The sequence below is a fragment of the Lactuca serriola genome, chromosome 4, assembly GCF_051521515.1.
Source record: "Lactuca serriola cultivar US96UC23 chromosome 4, Lser_US96UC23_V15, whole genome shotgun sequence".
NCBI lineage: Eukaryota > Viridiplantae > Streptophyta > Magnoliopsida > Asterales > Asteraceae > Lactuca > Lactuca serriola.
Window position 1 is genome coordinate 114,953,856 of NC_136411.1, and position 15,477 is coordinate 114,969,332.

General features: G+C 35.1%; 1 protein-coding gene across 1 annotated transcript; it reads left to right on the forward strand.

Annotated features, from left to right (window-relative positions):
- Positions 1-317: 317 nt before the first annotated feature.
- LOC145102372 (lipoic acid synthase 1) lies at positions 318-3,380 on the forward strand. The gene is made up of 4 exons (XM_079039758.1): positions 318-837; positions 1,499-1,710; positions 1,804-2,183; positions 3,054-3,380. The coding sequence occupies exons 1-4, from the start codon at positions 416-418 to the stop codon at positions 3,156-3,158; spliced, it is 1,119 nt and encodes a 372-aa protein (XP_078895884.1). The 5' UTR covers positions 318-415; the 3' UTR covers positions 3,159-3,380.
- Positions 3,381-15,477: the final 12,097 nt, after the last annotated feature.

Below are 15,477 nucleotides of genomic sequence, written 5' to 3' on the forward strand. Positions count from 1 at the left end.
TTTAGTATTACTTTTGGTTTTTTTTGAAGTTATGATAACATCATCATCATTTTGGTTCATCAGTGTGGGATGTTAAGTGACATTGACACTTGACAGTGAGCACAAAACGAGGAAATAAGGAGCATGAATTCAACAAATGAATCATCAGGACTAAACATACAACTTCTCAGAAACCACATGGACTATATCTGTAATTTACTCAAAATATTATTATAGACGGGTTTCGGGTAGGGACCGGTGCAAACTATTCAAAACCCGAATCCTATACCCGATTTTCCATGGTCAAAATAACCAAGCCACCCACTCACGTGCATCGCACGCGTGACACGATCAACCACCCCCAGGCAAAAGGATCGCCATCTTCAGCGTAGCCTCAAGTGAAGATCGTTTTTGAGCGACAAAAGTTGTCTCGAAAATGCATTCTCGATTCAAATCTCTATCTCGAACCCTAATCAATTCGAATCTCCTTTCTTCAATCTCAGTTCGATCCTTCTCTTCTCAAATCCAACACCCACAAACCCTAACCGAGCTCCGCCACCGTCTCGCCGCCGAATCACCTACCTTAAACGACTTCATCCGTCTCCAATCCGATGAGGAGTATTCTGTTGAGGTTGGTACGAAGAAGAAACCCTTACCTAAGCCTAAATGGATGAAGGAATCGATCCCCGGTGGAGAAAAGTACACGCATATTAAAAAGAAGCTTAGGGAATTGAAACTTCATACGGTTTGTGAAGAAGCCAAATGTCCCAATTTGGGAGAGTGTTGGTCCGGTGGAGAAACTGGTACTGCTACCGCTACTATTATGATCCTCGGAGATACTTGTACTAGAGGCTGCAGGTAAATGGTTCTCCTTTCTGTATAAGACATGTTAATTTGTTGATTGTTCTATATTGATCAGAGATATATATTTAAGCCATTGAAGTTTTGTGCTATTCATGTATCCATCTTGATTGGCAGTCAATAATGGACACTAGAAACCAAACCAGTTCGATTGAAGCTAGGCAATGAAACCAGAATGTAAAAGCTGCCATTAGAATAGATCCCTGTAAATCATAGGAAGTTTAAAGTCTATAGATTCCTGGAATTATGTAGATAATCACCGAATCAAAGGAAGTGCAGACTGTGCAGTAAAATTAATAAACATGGGACACTTGCAAAAAGCTCCCCTGGATTCACAAACCCTAGAAAGGTATTCAAAATTTCAAATATGTCAAATTTGCAAATGGAACACAAAATGAAAACTTTCAATACAGATAGAAGCTTGTTAAGATCTAGTGCAACTTTGGTTTAGCTACCAGTTCGATCTAGGACTAAGGTTTGAGATTGAGTTTTATGGTGGCTCTGACACAAAACATGTTAAATCCAAGAAATAGCAACATACTTCCATTGATTTGTTTATCATAGCATCCTACATTCATGTCTTTGTATTACAACATTGTACTTTGAAATATCTACCAATATTCAAATACAAATCAATTCTACTTTGTTGTGATTTCAGATTCTGCAATGTGAAGACTTCAAAGACCCCACCTCCTCCTGATCCAAATGAGCCTTCAAATGTTGCAGAGGCAATTGCTTCATGGGGTTTGGAGTATGTTGTAATTACCAGTGTTGATCGTGATGATTTATCTGATCAAGGAAGTGGCCATTTTGCTGAAACTGTTCAGAAGTTAAAGACATTGAAACCTAGTATGCTGATAGAAGCCTTGGGTATGACTTTCTCCATCTTTTCAATATTTCACATCATCACGGAATGTAATCACTGATTCCATTCCCCTGTTGTGATTCCGGTTTTCCATACAGTTCCTGATTTCCGAGGAGACGTGTCATGTGTTGAGAAAGTTGCAAAATCAGGACTTGATGTATTTGCTCATAACATTGAAACAGTGGAAGAGCTTCAAAGCTCAGTAAGAGATCACAGGGCTAATTTCAAGCAATCTTTGGGTGTTTTAATGGCAGCTAAAGACTATGCTCCACCAGGAACACTTACAAAAACATCAGTGATGTTGGGTTGTGGGGAAACACCAGATCAAGTGGTGGCTACAATGGAGAAAGTTAGGGCTGCAGGTGTTGATGTCATGACATTTGGCCAATACATGCGTCCTTCAAAGCGCCACATGGCAGTTTCTGAGTATATAACACCCGAAGCTTTTGAGAAATATCGATTACTTGGCATGGAAATGGTATGCTAAATTCTCATTCATCTATTATCTATTCTTTGCTTAGAGTTACAAAATGGTATAATATATATATATATATATATATATATATATATATATATATATATATATATATATATATATATATATATATATATAACACCCTTTTAGTCATTTTTCTCTTTAAAAGTTGTAAAATGTGAGGGTTTTTTCAGGAAAAACTAAAAGGTTGAGGATTTATTTGGAAACATTTAGAAGGTTGAGGGGTTTTTTCGGAAAAATGACAAAATATAAGGTCTTTTTCATGAAAAAAATTAAAGATGGGGTTTAATATGGAAAAAACACAAAATATACAAATTGTATTTTATTTTTTTTGCAGAAAAAGCAATGACAATTTGAATCTTTTTTTTATTTGAAAAAGTAGATTGCTGTTTATATGAACTTAAATACCGAGTTTGAAATTGATTCCTACACGAGTGTTTAGCAGCAAGTGCTTGCATTCACTAATTTGGTAAAAAGAGTGGGCCCATTTGTTTTGGTGTATTTCATGCCTATTCCTTTTCCTTTTTAACCTTTTAAGAGAGGAATGGGCCCCACCACAGTTTATAAAAGTTTAGGAACAAACAAATATGCAACACAAAAGCCAACACCCATCATAACAATAACAATAGAATAAGAAAAAAAAAAAAAAAAAAAGATAAAGTCATAAAACGTTCCCTGTCTACTTTTTTAAATGGAAGGAAGAAATAAACCAAGGCACATTTGTAACAAAGGTTTAGACTTATGGGAAAAATTTATCTATTAAGTTGTTCTTTTTACATCAAGTAAAAAAGAAATAAAAGTAGGATGCTGTAATAAAGAAATGAACATAAGTGTGATGACATGGCATGGCAGGGATTTCGATATGTGGCATCGGGTCCTATGGTGAGGTCATCATACAAAGCAGGGGAGTTTTACATCAAGTCGATGATAGAGAAAGATCGTGCAGCATCTGCATAATTACTTCTTCATCCCAATCTCATTAATCATAACTTTTGTCATCTCTGATTCGATTGCTATCAGTAATTCATACTACTGTTGTTACTTGTATACCTAAACCTAATTCTTTGTAATTATGTTGTGTAATTTCTGTTTACCTCTTTTAAGTCCCATCGCTGTAAATGTTATTACTAATAATAATATCAGTGATTTTTGGTCAAACATGCCAAAACTTTTTGTAAACCTTTGTGGACAATAACTATGGAGACTGTTGAAGCAACAGCGATCATGCTTTTATGTAAGGTTAAATACAAAGAGTAACAAAATACTTTCATTGGCCATGTAGTTTGCATGAGGCCGCAGTTTCTGTGCAAGTTTCAAAATTTTGCCGTGGGTGATCTTCATGGTTCTATTTTCTTTCACGGTTTAACTCTTGAAATTTCCATTTAGTAAGAGCTATAACTATAGGGGCCAAGCTTGTAAATTATTTATATCTCTATTGATAAACCCTTTTGAGCCATAATAATATCACTTTCTTTCCTATATTGTTGAGTAGATCTAACAAAGGTGTCGTGGTTAGACGTTAAACGAGTTGAAACAAGTTATTGACGCTGACTTGACCTGTTTAATTATCATGTCGCGTCGACTCGATATTTTTTGTGTCAAGTTAGTGTTCAGGGTAGGGTTAAGACCTTGTAACTGTTTGTGTTCAGTGTAGGGTTAGAAACATTAAATATGTTGAAGAAATAGGATTTGGAGAAGTGGAACGACAAAATTCATAGTAAGTTCTAAAGGAAAACTAAAAGTTGGGGAGGCGGATGGAATAGTCTAGTGGGACTATGGAGTATAGGAGAGAAAGGAAAAACAAAAATGAAGTTTTTAATATAGGCAGTTAAGTAGATTCTACATTACAAAATGACTTAATCCAATGTTTTTTTTATATCTGGTTATGGTTTTGGATCTGTCTAATTATCTAAATTAAAAAAAAAAAAAAAAAAGCTTTTATATAAATAAACCCTTCATTTTCGATTTGAAATTACCAACCTTAACTTTATCAATTTAATTTTTGTGTCGTATCTTGTCAACCTGTTTAATTAAACTCGGTTAAAATCTCTTTATCCAAACTCATTTATTTTATGTTAGGTTAGCGTGTCGTGTCCATTTTACTATCTCTCCCATTATATATATATATATATATATATATATATATATATATATATATATATATATATATATATATATATATATATATATATATATATATATATATATATATATATATATAAAACCAAATTTCATTAAATAAAAATTTTAAAACACTAAAAAATATATTTTTCAATTATAACAAATAACAAGACTAATAATAAAAATTACATTTCATACCCAACTATGATGTCATTATGGTCCAACATTTTGTGTGTTCTTTCATAAGGCTAAACGAAATGGTCACAAGTGGTTTGTGAGTGAAGAGGATTTTAGGTCATTATTTAACCATTCCACAACCAATCCATTAGGTTGTGTAAATGGTGCCCACTAGTGGATAGGTCGTGAAGAGAGAGAGAGAGGGGGGGGGGGGGGGGAGAGAGCCAATCAAATTGGTCGTCTTGCTCCATCTTCACAACCACTCCAAGCCACTTCATCGGTCCACGGGTCGGTGTTCACTAGTGAGTTAGTGTGTCGCATAGGAAACTCACGTGGGTTAATGCCCACTCCGGATAGCCTAATTGTCTTTGCCACCTCGTAAGGAACCACTTTATTTTTGTAAGGGTTTATATATTCAACGTGTGTTGCGTGAATTATATCAACTTTGGATTAATGGTATTTGTGTTCATGTCCTCCCACTTTGAATTCATTTGATAGACATTACAATCAATAACTACCAATTATTGTTTAAAATATGTTAGAATTCGCTTCCAAAGAGAAGTTAATTGTTGTTGATTTGCAGTAATTGAGTCTTTTGCAATGTTGATTTAAGCCTTGGCCAACATGACTTCTTCATCAGTGCTCCATACTATTGATTTCTTCTTTGAAGTAGTCATGGGTGGAGGGTTGCATCTACTGACTCGTCGGATGCTTCTTGGTCTTGCGTGTGAGGTTGCTTTTCATCATTATTCTCTTCAGAACTTTGAGGTTGTGTTTCTGTAAAAAGTTTTGATAGACTTTCCGTTGCTCAGTTATCATTGTATTGTGTCGGCATTTGCGATAGTTGGAAATCGTTAAACGCTTGTTGTATCGCCATATGCAAGAACATTGGGTTAAATCATGTTTGAGTTTGATACTGAAATTATTGCTAGGAAAACATGTGACTAAATGGTATTTGTGATTGATCAAATGTGACTAAATGGTATTTGTGATTGATCAAATCATGGTAGATCTTGTGAACTTGTAGTGTTGTCTCTTTCATGGTACAAACCCAAGTTTTTAGCCTTTATGTATGCCGAAAATATTTTTAGGAACTTAAAAATGTAGGTGAAAAAGAAATAAGTGAATAGAAGTAGGTCTGATAATGGAGCGGGTTTGACCCTGATCCGATCCAAACCCTCAAGAATTTTATGGGTTTGGAGCATAGTTTTTTATTCGTTTACCCATTAACAATCCATACCCGCTAACCCTTTTATTAAAAGGGTCGGGTATGGATCATCACTGATCCGCTCCATTTATAACCCGCCCCGTATAATTTTTGAATTATTGGTTTATATTTTATATTGCTTAAAGTTTATTTTTAATTCCAATCAAAAGTCCAAAGAGAAAATGCCAAAGTCCAAACTGTTTATACATAAAAATCAAGGAGTCGACTTCTAGACTTTCAGTCTTCTACTAAGAGTTATGATGTCATTTGATTTATATTTCATCAAGCAATCATCGTATTTCATTCATAAATCAATAAATTCATTCATCAACTGAAAGAAAGTTTGTCATTGCTATTTTCTATCACTACAATTGACAGTAAAAAATAAATCAGATTTTACTACAATAGTGATTTTTAATTCCAATCGGAAGTCCTCGAGAACGTAATGTGTTTTCTAAATCAACATTTGTTTTATTTAAAAAATATTATTTTATGAATTAAGTAAAATGTGTTTGATAATTCAAAAAGTCTATGGGTTATGGGGCGGGTTTGGATATCCGTTGATTTGGTGGATAAGGATATGGATTTGATTATTCAAAACCTTGCGGGTTATGGAGCGGGTTTGTATCGGATTTTGAAATTTCTTAAAAGGGTTTGGATCAAGGTCGATTCGCTCCAAACCCGCCCCATTGCCAGGTCTAAATAGAAGGTTGCAAGAATGGTATGGAAATGAATAAGATTTAGTAAATATGATCCCTAGACGATCGGACTGAATGACCGATTACAACCGACAAGAACACAAATAAAGAAAAAGAGAACTCCAAACGGATTCTAAATTGATAATTGAAAAAATTGTCTAACATAGGAAAGGAAATAGTTATAATGAAACGTTAGGAGATTAGATTGATTACCATAAGATTCATAATCAGTTATCTAAATCAAATCTCAAAAAATAAAATTGTCGAAAAAAACCCATGAAAACAAAATTTGATGCCCTAAACGAATCGAAATCACTGAAAAACACCACGCATCATGATAAAACAATGAGTTTTCTTAATTGACTCATTTTACATGTCGTGTGCGGATTTCGTATAATTCCGAATTGTGGGCAGATATTTTAATGTCTATCACATTTTCATTTGTACATCAAACTATATTTATTTAATTTAAAAAATTCAAAAACTAGCTGCTCTTTCTCTTTGAAATAATCATGTCAATGCGTGAATGCGGTGTAATTTTTGAGCATACTGCATGCTAGGGGCGGTGTTCTCGTTTTGTGTTTCAACTTTCAACAAACCTGTAAATTAAGCAAAGCAACCGAAAGATTTCGTTTTTGATTTCATGTGACAGCATACAATATCTTTGCTCTACTTTTCTGGCAAAGTCATCAAGGGCAATTCTTATTGATATACTTGGTTACTTTTTCTAAAACATGATATTTTACAAGATATATAGAATATCGATTATCGAACATAAATTTATGGACATGAAAATGAAATCTGATTATTATTATTAAATATAAGTAGTAAAACAATTATGATATTGTCTACTAAAACATGGTAATATATTTTTTTAGGAAAGCTTGAAAATATATTACTCCTATATTTGTTTAAAGAGAAACTGTAATTTGTTTTGAAAAATGGAAAATCAAAAAAAGCAAAAAAGCAAAAAGTTTCAAGACGCGTCAACATCGTCATATCGTGGCTACTGTGAACTTGTAATCCAACGTTGTCCTTCCTTCTGTTGCTATTACACGTCCTTTTCCGTCATTTAAATTTGTTATCGGAACTAAATTAAAATATTGAAGTTTGATAAACAAAAATTGAATTTAAATATATTTAGAACCAAGGCCATCATAAATTGCAATATTAAAAAAAAAAAAAAAAAAAAAAAAAAAAACAGTTTTTTTTACCAATGACCACCACTTTTTGCAATTGCTAAATTTCTAAGTGTGAATTATTCATCGTCACAAAATTACTTTAAAATCTTCAAAAATAAGTAAAATTCATATTTCGTTATATCAATGTAATATTGTTAATATTTTTAAAAATTATGACGTCATCTCTAAAAACTACTTTTTATTTTTCTTCAGATATTATCAACAAAAATCAATTTTTCTAAAATCTAATTTTGTTAATCCGTATAAAATAGATGAAATAAGTTCAAAGGAATTAGGGCTAGAAAGAATTATCTTCTTTCGGTCTTCCAAGTGTCCTTTCTTTGAAAACCAAGGATGAAGGTAGAATGTTGAGTACATATTGAACCGTTAAATTTTTTATACATTTAAGTTAGTCAATGAAAAAGTTAAGTCATCCTATTTCTTATTTTGCTCCAATATTGATAAATTTTCAACTTTTTTATAAGATTTAACGATTCATAACTCAAACTTTTGATTGAACAACTCATTACTTAAACTTTTGATTTTGTGTATAGATTTATAATTTTTTTCTGTTTGATTTAGAAAAAAAAACTCTAATTTATAGAGTGTTTTATGAGATTAACAATAACTTTTATGTTATTATATACTTTTGTCATTTTGAAGATTTTACTTAGTAATGATAATATTCTGTATTTATCGAAATCTTATAATTGTTAACTTTGTTGAGAGGTTACACCTAAATAAAAATAACACATGGATCTACTTATGTCATCTATTATGCAACATATGAAGTATTTTATTTTGACTGATGAAGTTTTGACAGTCAAATTTCTATTTTCCTATTCAATTCCCACGTTTTCAATTTTCAATTTTTTTTAGTTTATAACGTGACGAAACGTTTTTTGGTTTCTCTTTTAGTCAACCACACGTTATTTTCCAAAATCTATGTTTTGTTTGATTGATTAATTATGTTAAAGTAATTAAATTAAACTTTATATATATATATATATATATATATATATATATATATATATATATATATATATATATATATATATATATATATATATATATATATATATATATAAAAGATCAAATAATAACTTCTAAAGATTAGGAACCTTAGGGTGCTTTCCAACCCATTTAACCCATTTGCTACATGATTTTTTTTTCTTTCTCTTCTCCCTCTTTATCTTTTCCAACACGCAACATATAAAAATTCATATTTTCCAACCCATTCTATCTAGTCAATCAAAACCTACAAAACGACATACGATACAAGTAAACAAACATAATCTACAAATGTTGAAGCATGAGAGTAGAGGGAGCGGGTTCCACAACCCATAATCAACTTCTTCTTATGGTACCACTATTGCTCGGAATCGTCCCATGGACAGTATTGTCGATACCCCAACCTACAACCCTAACCCTTCGTGTTATCATCAAAGGCATCTATGTCAACTTACTTTTATTCTTAAATGAAAGCTATTAACATCATATCTATTTTAAAATCTAGGTTTTTAGTAGGGAATATGAAGTAGCCATGAAATGGAGTTGGAGCTCCATAGAAGTTGAAGTAGCAAGGGAAATCAAGTCCATACCTTTGATCTTGATTTTTAGCAAGAAAAATGAAAGATTTTAAGTGTTCATAGTTGAAATTCGGTTGGAATGGGAGAGAGAGAGAGAGAGAGAGAGAGAGAGAGAGAGAGTTTTGAGAGAGTTCTTGAGTGTAAGAGTGATAAATGAAGGACATAAGTTGATATTTATTCCAACTCGGGGTACTATAGCAGCACGGGCTGATGAGCACGGGTCGTGTTTCGCTAGGTCAGGCTGTACTTGGCCATAAAGTTTAGAATTTTTTTTCATTTTTCGAAGCTACGATGACATGAAACACGCTAGAGAGCACGAGACGTGCTTACTGTACTCGACCGTGCCTGCTCGATGTACTTAGCAAAAACACTTTTTTCTTTGTTCGTTCTCAAACTTGCGATGAGGGAGCACGGGCTCGGGAGCACAAGCTGCCCTTGGCTGGTCCAAGTCATGCCCGAGCTTTGAAGTCCAATTTTTTTTTTATTATTTTTTTCAAGAAAAACACAACTCTCTCTCGTCTCATTCTTTTGTATAACATGAAAACAACTATTAAAATCCTAAAATCACGGTAAGAAACAAATAAACACCAACAAAAATAACTTTAGACACCTGTGTTGCCTCCCAGTTAGCTACCTGTTTTTAATGTCGTTGGCTCAACGTTGTTACTTGGTTTCTTTAATTGTGCTATGTCGGGACCTCTACAAGCTCCACTTCTTCGTTCGTGACTTGGAGCCCTTCATTAAAAATGGTTTGAACCGGTGACCATTAACCTTAAAAATTTTACATGTTTGCTCACTTTTGATCTATATGACACCATTATCAAAAACATTAGTAACAACAAAAGGTCACACTCAACAAGACCTTAATTTAAATAAGGATCTTATGAAAAAGTAGATTCAGGCTGAGTACGTTGGGCATACCAGGGGTACACTACAGTGATATGATTTTGTAGATTTCATGATATTCTTATTTTGGGATATTTGTATTGGATATTTTGGTTTTTATGATTTGAGTTTGATTGAAACAATGATTTTTACTAAATTGAAAAAATGAAATTTTTATTGTGATTTTTAGGATGTTACAAGTTGGTATAAGAGCCCTGGTTTGAGCGAATTAGATAAGCTTTCGTGTGAATCCAAACTCAAACTAAGGATCTGTAAAGTTTTCAAAATTGATTTAAAAAGAAGTTGTTTTCAAAAATTATTTTCAAATTTGTTTTCTAAGGTAACCATAGAAGGATGAGATGTGTACGATCAGCCGGAGCAATAAAGTATACCCCTAGATATCAACACTATTATTTGCTTATGATGATTAAGATAGAATCGCATGCTAATTTGTAGACTAGGGATCCTCAAGAATTGCATGATAGAATTTCCTAATGTGATGCCTAATAGCCTAGGAGAATCCCTTGTATGTTAGATGAAATTGACATCATTATTATAGTTGCTTAGTATGTGCATCATACTTGTACATAACTAAGATATTATAGCCTAATAATGTTTAATTCAGCCTTATTTCATGTTCCTTGTCTGGTTGTGGCCTTAGGTTAGAATCAAGTATTCAACTACCTATGGAATCCAACATTATGTATGATTAGCATGAACGAGTGGCTGCAGAGTTAGTGGAAGTTTCATGAGTAAGTATGGTTGAAGTAGGCCAACTTGAGGAGTGATTAGCCACTATTGAGATAGTGAGTATAGGATGCATGTGTATCTTAACTGTTGGGCTTTATGATCAGGTGGTCTGCAAGACCCCTTGAGACAAATATGGGTAAATATGGAAGGTAGTATGGGATCGTACTACTGAAAGTACAAAACTCGTACACATAGCAAGGAAGTGACGAACCCTGAGGGTGTAGTCTTTCCGTAATGATTGAAATAGTATGAATTGTGGCGTTTCTGATATATTTTTTGGTTCACTTTTAGTTTGGTGTTTACGAGGGGTTCAGGATCTGGAGCTGGTAGCCAAGATAGGTCGGGGTTGACTGATGATCAGATACGGGAGTTGATTGCCGCTGAGGTGGCTGCTGCTTTCTAGGGTGCTATTCCGGAGTTGTTTGGGTCTATAAAGATTGCGATGATTGAGTTGATTGATGAGCACTATATTGCCCTCACTGAGACTACTACTGCTGCATCCACCTCAGTCGCCGCTGCTGCGGGAGGCCGAGGAGGAGGTTCATTCCAGTACCAGGACTTCAGCAGCACGAAGCCCCCAGAGTTCGACGAGGTCAAGGACTCGATCATTGCTATAAGGTGGTTATCAGATTTAGAGAGCTGTTTCTTCACATGTTTCTGTCTGTAGGATTGGAAGGTCAGATACACCCATAACCTTCTTCATCTGGGTGCGAAGGACTGGAGGAACCTAGTTCTTATACTTCATAGCAGAGGATTGTTACTACTTGGGAGCAGTTCTCATAGATGTTTCGCACAAGGTATATTCCCCTAGTGGAGAGGAATGGTTGGCTTAGGAGTGTCTGAATTTGAGGCAGACGAAGGATTCGGTGGCGAAGATCACCAAGATGTTTACTGAGAGGCTCTTTTCTTTCCTGAGTATGCTGCTACAGAGCAGGCCCATATGACGCGATACTTGAGCATGCTCAAGACTGATATCCGGCAATTTGTGTCTACCAACCGTTGCAGTACCCTTTCCAAGCTTCAGGATGCCACACAAAGACGGGAGGTTGAGATTGAGACTCAGATGAAGGAGCAGAGGTAGGATCTCGTTCATTCACAACCTGCAGCGAAGCGGTTTAAGCCTACTGATTCATGATCTGGGGGATAGAGGGGTCGTACTTGTGGCAAGTGCGGCAAGGTTCATAAGGGTGTTTTTGATCTTCTTCCAGGTGCCACAAATGTGGAATAGAGGGCCATTATATGAAGGATTATCGTTAGCAGGCCCCATTAGCGAGCAACAAGATTTGTTACCATTATGAGTAGGTTGGCCATGTAAAGGCCAAATGTCCCTTGCTAGCCACCAGACCAGAGTAGACACCAACCCCGACTATCAGGGTTGGATCATCCTTTTGTTCTGCTGCTAAGGCTCGGCAGTATCTTCAGCATGGATGTTCGGGTTATTTAGCCTATGTGATTTACACTCGGGTAGAGAAGGGGGTTTCGGTTACGGATGTGACTATAGTCAGAGATTTTCCAGTTGTGTTCTCGGAGGAATTACCCGGTATGCCTACTAAGAGACAAGTTACGTTCAGGATTGATTTAGTTCATGGCGCGGCCCTGATTGCTAAGGAGACATATCGCTTAGTACTGCCAGAGATGCAGGAGTTGTCCTCTCAGCTTTGGGAGCTGTTGCGTAAGCGTTTATCATACTGAGAAGTTCACCTTGGGAAGCGTCGATCTTGTTTGTGAAGAAGAAGGATGGCTCACACCGGATATGCATTGATTACCGGGATTTAAACAAGTTGAAGGTGAAGAATCGTTACCCACTTCCACTAATTAATGAACTCTTCGATCAGCTGCATGGTGCATCTTGGTTCTTCAAGATCGATTTGAGGTCAAGTTATCACCAGATGAGGGTTAGAGAAGGAAACGAGGAGAAGACAATGTTTTGAACTTGTTATGGTCATTACGAGTTCATGGTGATTCCGTTTGGGCTCACCAATGCACCGACGACATTTATGGATTTGATGAATCAGGTATGCATGTCGATGCTCAATCGATCAGTTATTGTTTTTACCGATGATAGATTGGTCTCTCCAAGACTATGGAGTAGCATGAGGAGCATCTTTGAGAGTTGTTGGGAGTTTTGAGGAGGGAGAGGCTTTATGTCAAGTTCTTAAAGTATGAGTTGTGGTTATGGGAGCTCCAGTTCTTGGGACACAACGTTAACCAGAACAAGATTCTTGTCAACCTAACCACGATTGAGGCAGTTATGCAGTGTGAGGTCCTGAAGTCTCCTTCGGAGATCAGGAGTTTCTTGGGATTAGCAAGATACTATAGGAGATTTATTCAGGATTTCTATAAAGTTGTTGTACCTCTCACTCATCTAACGAGGAAGGGTGTGGATTTTCACTGGGGGCCTGAGCAGCAGACTACAATCAAGAATCTGAGACAGAAATTATGTGAGGTCGCAGTGTTAACTCTCCTATATGGTGTAGAGGATTTTTGTAGTTTATTGTGATGCTTTATGTCACCAGTTTGGGGGCAGTAATCATGCAACGAGGGATAGTGTTGGATTAATGTCTAAGTCCATAACTTTAATTGGTAAGACTTGACCCGACCCGACATGGTCCATTTGGGTTGCATACCATCATGCACTTGGATAAACTATAATGAGAGAAATAAGACACTTATGGTTATTAATATATTATAAGTTCTAGTATATTAATAATAAGAATAATAAGATTATTTAATTAGTATTGATAAAGAATTAATCTAGGATTAATTAAGTGATCAAAAGAAGACTAATTAAATATATGGGTTGGTTGTGTAAATCATCCATACTTGTATAGTGGGCTAATGCTCCATGGATAATCAAGTTGGGCTAAAACCCATAGGATGGTCCATGGATGCTCCATGGTGTATTTGTACCCATGGATCATGGAAATGAAAGACCATGTCAATTAGGGTTTACATGGTGTAACCCTAACTATATAAGCATCTTATTCTTGACCAAAATCGGCCACTAGTGTGTGTGAAAAGAAAGGGCTAGCCGATTTCATGAAGTGTAGAATCCTCTCAAGCTATTCTAAGTGTTTTGATGATTGTGATTCCATTTGAGGTGTCACACTTGGGGCACTAGGCACTCAAGCTTCATGAAGACTTTCTACATCAAAGAGGTATGTATTCTATCTTGCTATAGTTATTGTTTTGTATGCTAGATTAGGATAATACCTTGGAAGTTCTTATTTGCATGTATAATAGAGAAAACATAGATCCAAGGTATTTAGGGTTGCATGTACACTTAGGAGTGTTAGAATGCTCAAAACCCAACAGTGGTATCAGAGCCTAGGCTTGTTTTCTTGTTATACCTGCAATAGAAGCTGAAAAAACGAATTTGGTGCTGTCTGGCCATCAGACTCGGCGAGTCCATCAGGAGACTCGGCGAGTCCATCAGGAGACTCGGCGAGTCCATGACTAAAAAGTGATGAATTCGATCCAACTCGCCGAGTTGGTTCATGCACTCGACGAGTTGGACCCCCAGACAGCATATTTTCGAGTTTTTTTGGCTAGAAATGGACTAGGAACATTACCCTAAGTTGTTTTTGAACTTATAAACTTGTTTTTGATGTGGTAATGTTCATGCTAATCCATTTTCAAAGATAATTGTCAATAGATTCATGTTTTGTATTAGTTTAAGGTTTAGACTAATTACATGAAAAAGTTTGATTTGAATTATCTTGTTCTTATGAGTTGCTTAGATTAATAGAAATGTTGAGTGAAATAGTTGTTTTCAATCCATTTTAATCTAAGAGTTGAGTATAAAATGTGTTTGTGTAACTTGTCCTCAAGTTACATGAAGAGTCACATTAAAGACTCATAAAACTCATAATAGTTGGCAATGGTTACAAAATGAAGAGTCTTGTGTCATTGAATAACTTTTTATGACTCCATAACTTGTCCTCAAGTTATGGAAGTTCAAGAGTCACTTCATTAAAGAAAAATATGTAACCATAATTAAATCCATAAGTTATAAAATAAAGAAAAAGTTAGTTCTTTTATTAGTTTAAAGTCTTCCATAACTTGTCCTCAAGTTATGGAACTTGAAGAGTTTTTGGATTAAAACTACTTTAAACACATAAGTTATGGAATTAATTAGTTTTGAATAGTTTCAAAACTTGCCCTCAAGTTTTGGAATTTTTAAAGTTTTCACTTATGAATACTTTAATTCCAAGTTAGCCCTTAGAATTTTAAAAGTTAAAATTCAACCCTTATACTTTATAATATTATAAGTTAATAATATATATATATATATATATATATATATATATATATATATATATATATGTATAAGAGTAAAGTCAGTTTTACCGCTAGTACGCCTCATTCACGAAGCCGGTCTATAAGGTGGGTATAAGGTTGTTGCCTATAAAATGGCAACTTAATGGGTGTCCACTCTCACCCACCGCTTGCTTGACTGGTGGAGGGTCGTTAGCCGAACGGGTTTGACAGGACTAGAATTCTCCCTTCATTAAAAGTATTAATGATAATACTAAGTAACTAAACTCTTAATAATACCCAATCTTAGTTACTTAGGAAAAATGTGAATAAGGTGCTAACCCATGAAATTACACTTTACACTTTGTCTAAGTCGTTAGTGGAGCGTGTGTGGTTAACCGGCACACTAAC

Coding starts and splice junctions, on each gene's coding strand:
- LOC145102372 (XM_079039758.1), top strand. CDS start 416: ATGCATTCTCGATTCAAATCTCTATCTCGAACCCTAATCAATTCGAAT. Junction 838..1,498: donor ACTTGTACTAGAGGCTGCAG/GTAAATGGTTCT, acceptor TTGTGATTTCAG/ATTCTGCAATGTGAAGACTT. Junction 1,711..1,803: donor TATGCTGATAGAAGCCTTGG/GTATGACTTTCT, acceptor TTTTCCATACAG/TTCCTGATTTCCGAGGAGAC.